Consider the following 15,060-nt stretch of genomic DNA (forward strand, 5'->3'; position numbering starts at 1 on the left):
ATTTTTTTAATTTTCTGATGTGTATGGACTAATACCAGTAAAGTTAACATCTTGAGTTCCACAATAATCCTGTTATACTGTATGTGTTGCTGTTCTTCAAACAGGCTACAGTTGTCATTTTCCTTACATTTTTAAAGGGGTATGGCTTTAATTTGAAGGAGTTCAGTGATGCAAGGAACAAAACATTTACTGGACTTCTAAAGTTTAGGAGAGACTTGTTAGTACCCCTAGATCCCATTTTCACACATATATCTTGAGGTAAGAGTTCCAAACACTTCTCACAAAATGACTATGGCAGTTGCTCCGTCGCCAAAATTTTGCGTTAATTTGGTGTGTCATTTAGCCACCTTCCAGAGAAGCTATGCCGAAATGATTAACAATTGTTGTCTTAAGTTGTGTAGTTTCACAAACTATAACTAACTTCATGATAGTTTAAAAATGAGCACACAATAGCGTCTTAAAGACAGTAATATTTCATATATGCATCACTAAGGTCCTGGTCCCCCCTTAGCATTTTAGCACTGCTCGTTCCCTTGTCTTGAAGTCAATGTTTGTTTGGTTTTTTTTTAAGATTATCAGGTGTCTAACCATGGCATATATTCCATCTGTAAAAAGGTGGTTGCTGACAATTAGCTAAATGAGAAGGCAGAATGTCATCACAGCCAACACCAGGTTCAAGCCCAACGCTATCTTTTTACTTCTAGTAATTGCATTTTTACCTCAAAAATCCTAAAAGCGTTGTATATTTGTGAAGATTATCTTGCTGAACAAAATGTGTAAGTATCATAAACTTTTCTTTTGCTACAGAGCTTATTTTCTGCCATAATCCAAAATCCAATGGAAAAATCCCATAGGCATTTTGAGGAGGGAATCAGGGCGGCACTAACTTCTGTGTTGACCTAAAAACACATAATGTCATCCCTGCAGCACTCTATAAAAAACATACAGGAATATGAAACTGAGAAAATGCAACAATAAATAAATAAAAATAAAGCTCACACAGCTGCCTGGATCTAAAGCGCTCATTGTTAAACACCAGTATGTCAGCAGCTGAAGACAAAATAAATCTCAAGCACCTGACATTAACGGGGAAGTTGGGTTACTCTGGACCTAGTGTCACTTTGTCAGACCTACAGAGTATCTCCAGCTACATATAAATAAGGGCCTGGCAGAGCCCTCAGTCATTCTATAAAAGGTGAAACAGTATTTATCAAGGGCACGACTCAACCGCACCAGCACTCTTGCTAAGAAGTGCCAGGGAAGAAATGTTCTGTACAAACATTTTGCAGACGTGCTATTGAACTCTTGCCAAAACCGGTCAGCACACATGTGAGAACATCCCTTCAGAGGGCGAATTTTTAAAATGTCACACAGACAGACTTTGAAAATGGCAATGACAACCAGAAAAGAGAAGGGAAGAAAGCAGAATGTAACAGTCGGACAATATAGTGGTCCACACAGACTTTTACTCGCACTCTTGCAAACCTACAGGCCACAATCGAACCATTACCTCAGTTCTGGCATTCACAGTAATTGAGTTACAAAAACATTGACAGAAGAGTAGACAGAATTCAAGGTGAATGTTTTACACTTGAAGCTTGAGTTCTAAACAAATGCAACAGCTCTTCATTCACAAAAGCATTTCATCAAGGTTTTTAAGTGATCACTTCTTTGGATGAGGCTTGGCTTGTGGTTTGTCGCTGTCATCTCCACTCTGTTTATCTGAAAGAGGCTTGTCAGTGTGACTGGATTCAGCTTCTTCTGTGCTGGGTGTCTGAGAGGCAGATGACTTCTCTGTGGCTGGACTCTCAACTTTCTCAGACTGTTCTGGCACGACAGTCTCTGCATCTAACTTGGTTTCGATGTTTGGAAGGCTTGCTGACTTTGTCTCATCTGTGACTTCAGGCACTACAGTCTCTGCCTCATGTGCAGCCTTTGTTGTTTTGACCTCATCTGCCTTGGCAGCAACCTCAGTTGTCTTGGACACTGTCACATTTTCTGTAGCCTCTTTATCAGCCTCTTTGGCTCCTAGGTCTTCAGCTTCCTTGGCCACCTCTATTGGTGCAACTTCAGCTTCCTTGGTCACCTCTGCTGGTGCAACTTCGGCTTCCTTTGCAACCTCTGGAGGTGCAACTTCAGCTTCCTTGGTCACCTCTGCTGGTGCAACTTCGGCTTCCTTTGCAACCTCTGGAGGTGCAACTTCAGCTTCCTTGGCCACCTCTGGAGGTGCAACTTCAGCTTCCTTGGCAACCTCTGGTGGTGCAACTTCAGCTTCCTTGGAAACTTCTGCAGGTTCAACTTCAGCTTGTTTGGCCTCAATCTCTGTAGCCAAAGTCTGACCCTCAGCAGCAAACTCCACAGCAGTAGCCCCCTTTGCGTCCTCTGAAGCGATGGCTTCAGATTCAATGGCAGACTCTGTTGATATAATTTCAATCTCCTTTACAGCCTCTGTCGCGGTATTTTCAGACTCTTTGACCACATCTGCCAATACCTCCTCAACTTCTTTAGTAACCTCTGATGTTTCAGGCGCAGTTTCCACTACAACCTCAGTTGGGTCTTTGACAGCTTCACTTCCCATCCCTTCCACCTCCTTGATGACTATTGCCTCAATCTCCTCAGTAATGGTTGCTGCGGCATCAGCCACCTTGGCCACATCAGCTGCTATTGCTTCAGCCTGTGTGGCGATGTTTGACAAGGACTCAGATACTTGAGCTACATTGCTTGCAATTTCCTCTACAACCTTTGCAGCATCAGTTGCTACTTCCTCTGCAGACTTAGTGGCTTCCGTTTCTACAGCATCAACAGACGTGGCAGCTGACTCAGTTTCTTTGACTACAGTTTCCTGGGAGAGTCCAGCTACTGCAGCCTCTGGCTCCTGGACAACAGCATCTAATTCCTTCTCCTGAATAGCAGCAGAGACTGATGTTTCGGAGTGTGCTACAACATCCATTTCCTCCTTGACTACTTCAATGGCCTCAGTCTCTTGCGCAACTACATCAGCAAATGGCTCGTCTTTACTCGCAGCAGCAGTCTCTTGGGTGGTGGACGATGGTAAACCCTCAGCCTCCTTAACCTCAGTGACTATATCTGTTACCTCAGGAACAACAGTCTCTGTAGCTACAGCTGTGGACTCAACCTCTTCAGTCAGATCCTTGATGGCCTCAACCTCCTGCACCAAAGGGACAGCAGTTGCTGTCTCAACAATGGTTTCAGCTGTTTCACTCAAGACTGGAGTTCCTGCCACAGCAACACTTTCACTTTCTTTAACCAAAGTGGCTGCCTCTTTGAGAATAGCATCTGCCTCCACTTCTGAAGATTGAGCAGCTAATTCCACCTGGGCAGCGTTATTCACAATCTCAAGGATTGGAAGGACTTCTTGTACAGTGGGGGTTGTATCTTCAGTTTTTGCAACTGAAGCGGGTTCCTGTGCTGTAATTCCAGCAGTCATTTCCTTAGGGAGAACTACACCGACCTTGCCAACCCCCACACCTGCTTCCATCAGCAGCCAGTCCATTTTCTGTGCATGCTGCTTGACGGCATCATCAACTCTCGAGTCAATCATTGCTTCGGTCAAAACTCCATCTTCAGAGGAGTATGCAGCAGCCTTTCAGAAAAAAAAATTGAAGACACGGTTAGCTTTAGATTTGTTTCAAAGCAAATTCATATTTTGTGTCTACTCACCTGCCAGGCCACACCAAGTTTGGAGATTTCACGACCGGACATGCCCTCTGCTCGCATTGCAATGTCTGAGCACTTCTGGCCATAGTCGAACTGAGCCAACTTTAATCTCCTGTTGAGTTAAAGCACAAAAGGCTTGTAGAGGAAGTGACCCTTGAGCTTATCATTGATCAACAATACATCTACTGGTTTTAACTGGCCAGTGTACTCTGCCATGCCTGTTGTTCTACACTTCCTGCGTACTTAAACACCATTTTATGAAAGCAATAAGTAAAGACTCAGACACCAATTTGGTTTCAGCTTTGAACACATTACATACATCACTTTGCAACCTGAGCTAGCATGTTGACCTCTAGGGACCAATGCTTTCCTTTGTGGTTGTAAATCACCTCCGCAGCAGAGCAGCAACAGTAGCCATTTGAAATTGAAATACAATAAATGTACTCACTGTCTCCCTGTGGTGGCAGGAGCCAGCACAAATTTGTCGAAATACAGGCGCACAAGTCTTTCCCTCTCGTCCAGACCAGGTAAGGCAAAGTTTACAATCTCATCAATGCGGTCATTAATGGCCCAGTCGAACTGTTCAGGCTGGTTACTTGCAAGCACCAGCATGAACCTGAGGAGAGAGGATGAGACTACTTAGACCTGGCCAGCAACCTTTTCAGTCATGGCAATGACCTTTTCATGCTCAACCATGCACAGTGAATAATGTAAGATACCAACTTGTTGCTCTGCTCCCCAGTGCGGTACAGGAATGCATTGAGGGTGGCTCTGAGGTCCTCACTGATTTTCTCCTGCAATGCCAAAATCATGACTCATGAATATATGATTAAAACGCAGGGCATCATCACCATGCATATGGCACTGCAGCTGAACTCACTGTGGCTCGCTTTCGCAGGAATGCATCAGCTTCGTCGACAAACAGCAAGAGGCTGCAGGGATCAGAGAAGATCAAAGCGAATGAGCTTAAAAAGGCTGTCTTTATGGCCCTTTAATGTAATTAGACGACAGAACAACAGCAGCTTTGTATGTAACACGACATACAGTCTACACTAATGACAGCTGATACACTTGGTACTAATTCACTGAGTATAAATGGAGCAAATTAAAGTGCCGTACCCTCGCCTGCTGGTGTTGGCCCAGTCAAACACCTTGTGCATGGCAGTGACACCATCGCGCCCCATGGGTGCCACGTCCCCACCTGTCATGATGGCATAGTCCATCCCAGAATGGAGAGCCAGTTTCTGCAAGACAATGCAAAGAGCTTTGTTCAAAATAGACCAACCAGAGGCAAAAAAATAGATTACACAACAATTAAAAATATCTAAGATATAATAGGCTGGATTTTTCTGATACACACATATAGAAGTAACCACTTTTATTTATCAGTCTGCAGAGACTCTGTCCTCTGCCTGGATTTTTGCTTCTTCCTCTTATATTCTGTGTTCATTCATAAGAGCATACACCCACAGTGGGACTTTATAAAAAGATAGTGACCAGGTGCAAGACCATAAGCAGCAGCATCCAAGAGACAGAGCGCTGAAAAAACACAAATAAAGTAAACCAAAATGCCAGATGAAAGTGAATCTGGGGTTGGCTTTTACTTTCATTTTTTGCTATCGAGCTTATTTACACACACAGTAACCAACAATCCTACATAGTAAGTAAATGCTAAGCTAAATATATGTCATACAAGAAATATCATCAAAATGTGTCAAAAAATGTAAAGCAGAAAATAGATGTAGCCATACCTTGGCGAAGAGTGTTTTTCCAGTTCCAGGGGGTCCATACATGAGGATGTTTCTGTATAAGCCTTTGTTCTGCCTGGTGTTACGAGTGGCGATGGCAACGTCCCTCACACGCTCCTCCAAACTTGCCTGTGTGATCCACAGCACAATGACAGCACTCAGCATTTTTCACAAAGTCAGAGTACATGAATGTGTAATTCAAAATATCTATATGACAAAATCTATGAGGAGTAAATGACTCACGCTGAGCACCACGCCCTCTAAAGCATCCTGCGGTCGGCTTCTCAGGCGCTTGGTTGTCTAAAAATGAGAAAAATAGAGGGATTTGCATGGTGATTTATTTTAGCAAAAATGGAATTACATCTGAATCTGAGTGCCTATAAATATACTCTCTTATTATCTAATCATGATATACAAAAAAATCAGCATAATTTTAGCACTTTGTTACCAATGAGTGACTCTTCTGCTCTGCTAGACAAATTCAAAAGTTCAGTTTCTGTCCATTACACAGATTTTAAGTTAAAAATGATAAAACAACCAATGCTGAAAATAACTACTTAAAACATTTAGCACACATCCTCCTTCTTATTATCTTGCCAAATGTGCTGATTCATTGTAAACACTTAAATAGTATACAGTTTTTGCATTTTTTTTATGTTAAAGTTCTTGACAGTTAGTCATTTTGGCATGATCAGCTGCCGGGTGAACTGCAGACTAGACATGAATCAAGAGATCCATCTCAACAATTTCTTGTCAAAAATAAATACATTTGATGCGCTTCCAGCTGTTACAGGCTGATGTCAAAAATCCCAATTAGAACAAAACTCCAGACATTTCACCATTATTCCTAAACAGATGTTTTCAGATACAACAAAAATAATAAAATAATCCCTGCAGCATCAATTTATTTACATTTTAAGTTGACTAGAGGTGTGGTTTCGACTCAAATAACCCAGACTGGAGTCACATGACTTGGGCTCAAGTCACAAATCTGATCACTTTAAACTCAACTTGACAAAATCAAATAAGATTTGCAACTTGACCCAAACTTTAACAGCAATGACTCTTGACTTCACTCAGAATTGAACCTTTTAACTTGAAAATTTTAGATGCCTCGTCCCAAGCCCAAAGATTAAAAGTACGTTATTTAAAAAATGTGCCACAAATCAGTTCTTTTTCCTTCATTTCCTCAATCAGCTATTGTTAAGGTAATCTTATTTTATCATTTGACCGCATACATAAAGCACTAACATACAATATCACTTTAACGGGGAACACCACCTAAAGTTTGATGAATATTCGTGAACATGAGCTACTCTTGCTCTCTCGGACAGAAACCACAAAAGTCTCAAACTCATGATGTCATCAAGTATGAAGTGTGGAGCTGCTCCACAGACAATGAATGGGAGACTGATTTTGCAGACACAGAATGTTTGTTTTCTTTTGTATAATCACATGAGCTTAATTTGCTCAGGACTTTTGTGACATCACAAGATTGTGTTTTAGCGCTTCAGCTTTTGGATGTGGGAGAGAGTTGTGCATTTTTACTAATATTTTTGGACTGTGTTAGACCATAGGAATGACCTGTATGAGTTCTGAAAATGGGTGTAATTCCCCTTTAAAGGAAGAATAGTCTTACACATTTGGAAAGAGAATGTTGAAGACATTTTTGAAACATGTGATGAACTAAATCCAAGACAGGACAGAAACACACAAAATTCATGTTGTTGTACTGGTTGATAGTGCAAGGTGCTCTGAAAGTGCAATGTCAGTGCTACTTTTTTTATCAAGTTCAATCGTACTTATTTGAACAAAAATAAAAATTTAAGAAAGCATTCATGCTTTTGTACATTTAATATATTATTATTGTGTAATCAAAATCGCACTGCATTTAATGAAGAGTGTGTTACGACTTGTTTTGGACTTGAGACTCAGTTCAGGACTTGGGAGTCGACTTGGGACTTGTTAGCCTTGACATGGGACTGCAAAGACTTGAGGCTTACTTGTGATTTGAAAAACAAGGACTAGTTCCCACATTTACTTTTCACACACACATTTTGGTTAGATTTTATCACTAGGCCATCAACCACACAATAAATAGTAAAACCATAAAAATTAGGATGTAGTCTGACCTTGATTGGGTGTTTGATGGCCTCTGCAACAGTGATCCTTGAGGTCTCTCGGACCAGCGAGGGTTTGCCCAGACGAGCCTCGATGTAGCGCCCGGCCACCGCTGTGGCATTCCTGGCAGAATACACTCCTGCTGCCAACAATGTCAACCCAGCAACCTGTATGGGGGGGTGGGGGTGGGGGGGGGGTGCAAGAGTAAACACATACATCTTCAAACAAACTATATGAAGACAACTGCTTCCCATAATCCTCTGCAGTCCTCCAGTGGTGCCAGTGTGACAAAGCGTGACAGGTCTGACATGGATTTACCGTGGCGGTGAGTTTGTCCCAGTCAGAAACGAAGGCCCTGAATCCCTCCCCAAACACTGCTCCCGCCGTCCTGCCAGGAACAAAACACAATTATCACACTGGCTGGCTCCGCTGCTGGGATTGTACTTACAGCTGAGAGAGATACGGGGAGATAACATGCCAGTTACTGGGAGGATTAAGGAAAGTGGAAAGTCATTTCGCCCTCACTTTATAGATTCAAGGACAGTTTGTCTGTGCTCGGCAGCTTTCAGACGAATCTGTTCCCGGATCAGGTCGGCGTTCTCCCTCTCCACCTGGGCTCGGGCTTTGGCCTCCGCTTCAACGCGAAGCAGGTCGTTCTTGTGTCTCAGCTCCATCTCATGTTCAATGGTAGCTGGGAGGAAAAGTGGCAGATATTATTAACTACATGCTTATGAGCAGGACAGGACTGACAATTTGACCTACTTAAATCCGTGTGGTTTATCTTAATTTACCACTGTGTCAAAACTAGATTGAAATGATGTAACAGACACAGTTCCTCTGAAACTAATTGGCTCTTCTAAACCCAATGTGCTTTGTACTAAAGTGGCTGTAAAGTAATATATAACTTTTACCAGCCCTACAGTCGCTTATAACTTACATAAAAGTAACACTGGTTAGATGGTGATGTGTGTCCATTTTAAAAATGGTCCTGGTTGGATGCAAGAAAGTGCCACGCAGTAATGACGCAGACAGCAAGATGGTAACACTCAGTGTTACCACTCAGTGCATTTACATGCACAGTTACGTCAACCTATGATTATAGCTTGATTAGGATTTAACTGGACTACTGTCCTGTCCCAGTATACAAACACTGGAGGAGAACTGATTTAGTAATTCAGCATGTCAGCAAGTTGCTTTTGGACCTTCTTTCAGTTTACATATTTCGTCACAAACTACACAAGTTAGCAAGTAGCAACAGGATGCATGTCACATTGTAAAATCGTGGATGTAATGACCTCAATGTTCAGCAGTTAAGTTACTAAATTAGCATTTTTAAGTTTTTTGTTTTTGTTTGCTTTTATTTATTTATTTCCAGCTAACATGTAGGTGCTTTTATTTTGAAGAGATTGTAGACAGGCAGGAAAAAGACGGAACTTGACCAGAAGGAAAACACTGAAGCAACATTAAAATGAATACAAAAAAGGACAAAATATAAATAAAAAGGACGAATGGGGAGAGTTTAATAAGAGTTTAGCTCCACTCGAGTAGGCAACAAGATATGAACTGAATTTATTTGTGTCTAGCTGTCTCAAATTTAGAGTTTTAGAGTTAGAGTTGTTTTTCTTTATGGTTATTTAATTTCCATTTAGCTCTTACCTTGATCAGTGAAGATCTTCACGCAAAAACAAAACTACATTAGACCTACAATAGATAATTTTTCAATGATGTGCATTTCGTACACACTCTATGCTTTACTTGCGGTACCTTCGTCTTGTTTTGTTTTCTTCCGTTCTTCTTCTTCTTCTTCTTCTTTTGATTTTCACAACTTTATGCTGTTCAACTTCCGGGTCAAAGCCTGGCATGACAACTATGGAGCATGCGCAGAACGCCTAGGCAAGTTCAGGTCCGACTGAGGTGTATACACGAAGGAGTAAATTGACCCCAAACTGCATTAACTAGGTGTGTTAGGGGAGAAATTCGACAATTCCAGTCGGACTAACGTCTTCAAGTCCAGTTTTAGTTATACTGGTACAATAATTAGACTTTTTCTAATATCCTGTAAATGTATTGATTGTTTCCACATCCATAATAGTCCATCCAGACCCTCTCTCACAAACCAGGAAATACTGATCGTATTATAACTATGACAAAAGTGAATGCGGTATCTTTTTTAAAATAAATTCTATTGAGTATTTATTTATTTGGTTGTGAAATGGTTGTTTGGGACTTAAAACACCTTCCGCCACAAATAGATTTTCTATTTTTGGAGCTGGACGAATCATTAGGAGCGCTGTTGGAATATATGTAAATACACTGTTCAGGTATTCACTACACCACACTCTAGGAGCACAGAGTGTACTCTAGGCAGTTATGGAGGAGCAGCACACCAGACGTGATGAAAGTGAATTAATTCTGCTGGGTCTAAAAGTTTGCATTTACTCGCAGCAGCTGCCCCTCTCATCCATTGATCTGATCTGATCAGCTCTGAACAGACTGACAGATCAATGATCCACCCCATGAGTCACAAAGTGCTGCTGAGGAAGAAAACAAGTCATGGAGAGCTCTGTCTGTACTCCATTTATGGACCCACAAAAACTGAATCATTGGTAAGTTTACATACATATATATATGCTAGGGTTGCAAATTATGAGCACTTAACTTAATCGATTAATCAGTAAAAGTAACAATTGATTAATTGTTCTTTGAAGAAAAAATACAAAAACTTTGCTTATTTCAAACAACAACAAATTTGTTTCATCCTCAGCCAAAGCTCCAGCTATATTTTGAAAGCAATGTGTAGCCTATCGATTAATTGATTTAATTTCAGATGTTCGATTTAATTCTTAACGACCGATTAATCGATCATCGAGTAATGGTTATCATTTTTTACTTATTTATTAACTTATTAAGACACCATTACAAAAGCTTTATTCGTGTCTCTCTTTCTGGTTATTCAAATTAAATTAAATAAGAGGAGTAACCCAGCTAATTAAAGCAGAGACGTGATACAAATGTCTAATAAAGAGCCAATTCATACTGTGGAGTATCCTGAACCTCCACAGAGTGCACACAGAAGACAGGGGCCCCAGGGAGACTTTGAAACCACAAATCTCACAGTAAGCCATGTAATCTCTGAGTCATCGCTACAGATCAACACTCTTATTGACCTCTAAAGATATATCACGGTCGATCTTTGCTTTGGAGCAGCACAGATCCTACTTCTTACTGCATCTTTATATAGGATGATAAAGGAGTTTTTACATGATGCAATGAGTGGAAGAAGAATGTGTAAATCTTCTACCTTTTCTCATAGCCTCTTGCTTCACAACCGATTCCTCTTGCTTGCGAAGGTTCTCCTCATTTAGGAATTGCTGTGGATTAAAAAAAACATAAGATGAAGGCCCAATTCAGATATGCAAGGAGTTCATTTCAAATGTCCATTTAAAAAAAAGGTTTACCTGTTGCCTGAGCTGATCATCATACCTCTGTCTGGCAAGTTTGTCTTGATATTGTGCCCTCTAGAGGTGATATAGAAAATAACTCATTGCCATATACATTTAAAATATACTGTATACACCTTGTGGGTGACACTTGTATTACTGTTAGATTACTGTTAATTTCATACTGCCTGGTTCTGCTTGGTCTCCTCTGCCAGTGTTTTGCGTCTCTCCTCGGCCTGAAGGTGTATCTGCTCGCCCTTCAGCTGCTCCAAAGCCGCCTCATATTCCTGTTGGGGGAGTTTGGTTTAATATTATGCTGACTAACAGCAAGGTTTAGCCTGACTATTAAACAATAACATCAGAAACACTTTTGACGAGAAATAGCCCTCCTCTGACACCTACTTTGACTTTACTCGCATGCTCCAGCTGTACAGTCTGCTCCTGCATACGAGCCAGTTCCAGCGCTTCTTTGGCATGTCCTGTTGAAATAAAGATGAATAAGTGATGCTGCTTTATTCATTCAGATATCTGAATCCACCAGGACAATTAAAGTTAGATTTTTAATAGGATTTTAAGGAGCAGTGTGTTAGATTCAAGGGGATTTAGTGGCATCTTATGGTGAGGATTGATAAAAATTGCAAGCAGCTGAAACTTCTCCCAGTTAAAATTCCTTCAGTGTTCAGGTTTTTACCGGGAGCCAAATTATCTGCAGAGGTATCCTCTTCTCCGAAAGAAAACAGATTCAGTGATTTCATGTGTCAAAAACACTGAATAAGGCGGTTTCCTGCTTAAAATGAGTGTTACTCCTACCTAGTTTGACACTTTGCTAGCTCTGCAACTGCTTCACATTCGTATAGCAAAATGCACTCTTCAAAATCAGGCTCTACATAATATTATACATTAATATGATTTGCTACTTTATTGAATTTATTTTTTACCAAAATTAGCTCTAATCATAAATATATAATATTCATTAATTTTCAGATTTGAACCCTTTAAATGCCCGGTTTTTGTCATGATGCCACTATGTTTTTAGAATAAAAACAAGACAAAAAATAAATTATTTTCAGTACTACATGAAAAGTAAATATATATATATATATATAATATATATATATATATAGTATTAGTATTTTTTAATTATTATCACAGCCTGGGATATTGATTCTGACAGTGCACCTATGGAAAAAGCATGTATTTTCTTCATATGCCAAATATGGAAAAAGGAAAAAACTGACACCATCAAATGGAAAAAAGTTTAAAAAATCACAAATTCCAAAGCAAAAGCCCAGAATGACACCCAAAACTAATACAATTCATGTTTTTATACTTTGATGGCTGTGGGATCAAAAATGTTAGTTTGAATGTGTTTCAATTGTGCATTTTTTGCACTTAACAGTAAGAATGTAACAATTTTGTTTCCACAGAGTATTTTAGACTTATTGTTGGAGCTGAGCTGGGAATTCCAAGATTAAAAATTACACAATCTTGCCTAAATGTATGCCATATGCATGAACACAGCCAAACTTATCCAAAAAAAGAGAGAGAAGAATGAAAAGCACTTTAAATGCTTCTAACAGTTCTTAGGGGTTAATGCAAGCAGAGTTACCTCAGAGGTCTCTTTCCAAAACAAACTGACTTGGTGGTTTAAACTGGAAAAACACTGGATAAAGCAGTTTTTTGTTTAAAAAAAGTCAGTGTTTTTGTGATGCTCCTCATCGCAGCGGAGCTGCAAACTACGGTGGACAATGCAAACAGGCAAATGGTCCTATCTAAACACAAGTGTTTGTCCACTCTGGGCTACTGTCCACACATAGCAGTGCAACATGGCCATCTCCATGGATGAAGACCCTCTTCCTATGTAGATATTAACGGCTCATTCTTAGATAATAATTCTAATTTCCAGGTGATTATACATATGTTTGATATGAAACATATGTATTATATTATATTCCCATTCAGCCAATATATCTCCCTAAATCATACACAATAGGCCTTCAAAATGCCAAAATAAGACCTGAACCTGTTTGTTTGTAGCAGAAATTTTGAAAGGTGAATCAAACAGCCATGCACTGGGTAAAAATACCACCACACAGTGAACGGAAGTTAGCATGTCCATCTGCACATACTGACATGAAAGACATGACATGTGTGCGACAGGTGAGCGGCTGAGCTTGCGGGCACACTTTGTTCCATCTGGTCTTCCTAACACGCCCACCAAAGCTCTTAAACTTTACTGCAGACTTTGTGGAGGTCAAACAGGCGTGCACACTTAAAGCAGCCATGTGTATCATTGTAAGGAATTCAGCAGAGAACATGCCAAATTCGATTTAAAGCAATCCCTTAAATTACACAACCTCAGAGATACATGCAGGGAATTTACAGTTCGCCAGCCAACAAACTCCGCTGATTGGTGGAGGTTAAACCTGTTTGAAAAGTTGAAATGTGAACTATATTGTGCAGCGAAGTTTGATAAATGTATGCCGAATTACAGAATGGCAGCCGACATTTACGCATTGTTCACACAACATGATATTAAGTGTGCACATTTGCCAGTTAAAAACTTAATTTTCAGCTTAGCATTTTTTTGTGTGGAATTCGGCCCGCGGGGCTCTCATCTGGAAAGAACACAACGTGCTAACTTCAGAAAGTTTGTTTAGTCCACAAAAAAACATTTGAGTTCACATATATCACAGAAATAAATGAAGCAAATAAAGGTTTTTTTGTTAAATGAGGGTAAAATTAATACACACGTGATTTGTCGAGCTCCCTCGCAGCTTTTGCAGCTCTCTCTAGTCCAGTCGGGTCAAAGTTACTCCACTTATCCCCAGGTTTGTCTCCCCCAGAACCTCCCGCTGCACCCCCGGCCCCTTCAGCAGGAGCAGCCGGCGCCTGCTCCTCCGCCGGCGGCGACCCGGAGCCCTTCCTCCAGCCGAAGAGCCACGACATGCTGCTTCGAGAGACCGAACAACGGGCACTACTCCGGGTTTCAGAGCGTGCTTGGCGGCTGTGGTCCAGCCCTCCAGCCCATGCTCGTTGGACCAGAGTCAAGTACACTAACAGGTGATGGAGGCTTCCGCCCAGAACTTTCAAAATAAAACAAGTATTTAGGAATTCGAACAGCCTTCTGCAACATTTTGTACAACGTGAAACGGAAGAAGGGAGGAGGATACGATGCTTGATCAAAACATATTTTTTTGTACACAATGTCTCGTTCGCCACCTGTTTTATTGTAATTCATATAGTTTTATTGAGGATTAAAAAAATATAGTTTATCAGATCAAAATTGTGAGATAGCTAAGTCAAAATTTGTATTTAACGTAAAACTTTTGAGTTATTGTTTATCGAAAATCATTGTCAGTATCTCATAATTTAGACCTACAACGGATAAAATGTTTTATGTATTATGTCAATTTTAACCTCTTTTGTTGAATAAAGTGCTACATATCCAATATAGAGGGAAAACAGGGGGTGTAACGTATTTCAGGGTCTGGGACACAGCAATGTTTGGGCAGCCATACTTTGAATACACTAATATGATGAGGGTTGCAGGTTATTCCTAATCTGGAGAGTCAGATGTGAATGTTCATTTTTACCCACTATATGGACAAAGATCACTGAATAAATTAAAATCTACATGAGCACATAACTTTTTGCCTTGACCTTCAAAGTCATTACCATCTGAATAGCTTATTGTGTACATCTCTGTCCCAGTAATGTCATGCATATTCAATGAGAACTGACAGGCAGTTGTTACATTACTATATTACATACATAAAATGAGCATATTGTAATCACACAGAGTGGCTCCTTTCTCTTTTACTGACCTCTATTAAGGTACCTGACAGTCAGGAGGTCTATCAAAAGGGACTGTTAATATTATTTAAGACTAAAGTCAAGCGATTCCTCTGCGGAAACTGTAATATTGCCACAGTAAACATTCTATTGCATATGTTTTATAACAGGGACAGTTCATTATTTATCAGAGAGACGGTATTGGTGCAAAACCAGGGAGCCATTTAAAATATTTTTTAATCACTGGGGAGGGATATATATATATATATATATATATA

General features: G+C 40.3%; 1 protein-coding gene across 1 annotated transcript; it reads right to left on the reverse strand.

Annotated features, from left to right (window-relative positions):
- Positions 1–1,446: 1,446 nt before the first annotated feature.
- On the reverse strand, positions 1,447–14,249 carry LOC121947003 (uncharacterized). The gene is made up of 16 exons (XM_042491859.2): positions 13,741–14,249; positions 11,390–11,466; positions 11,173–11,274; positions 11,006–11,065; positions 10,849–10,918; positions 8,073–8,238; positions 7,866–7,935; positions 7,559–7,714; positions 5,670–5,726; positions 5,430–5,555; positions 4,798–4,922; positions 4,559–4,610; positions 4,402–4,472; positions 4,127–4,294; positions 3,682–3,790; positions 1,447–3,604 (listed from the first exon to the last, which is right to left on the reverse strand). The coding sequence occupies exons 1-16, from the start codon at positions 13,934–13,936 to the stop codon at positions 1,664–1,666; spliced, it is 3,546 nt and encodes a 1,181-aa protein (XP_042347793.2). The 5' UTR covers positions 13,937–14,249; the 3' UTR covers positions 1,447–1,663.
- Positions 14,250–15,060: the final 811 nt, after the last annotated feature.

Source organism: Plectropomus leopardus, chromosome 9, assembly GCF_026936395.1.
Source record: "Plectropomus leopardus strain MGB_pleo_1.0 chromosome 9, ASM2693639v1, whole genome shotgun sequence".
Taxonomy (NCBI): Eukaryota; Metazoa; Chordata; class Actinopteri; order Perciformes; family Serranidae; genus Plectropomus; species Plectropomus leopardus.

Coding starts and splice junctions, on each gene's coding strand:
- LOC121947003 (XM_042491859.2), bottom strand. CDS start 13,936: ATGTCGTGGCTCTTCGGCTGGAGGAAGGGCTCCGGGTCGCCGCCGGCG. Junction 11,275..11,389: donor AGCATGCGAGTAAAGTCAAA/GTAGGTGTCAGA, acceptor CTCCCCCAACAG/GAATATGAGGCGGCTTTGGA. Junction 11,066..11,172: donor AGACCAAGCAGAACCAGGCA/GTATGAAATTAA, acceptor TATCACCTCTAG/AGGGCACAATATCAAGACAA.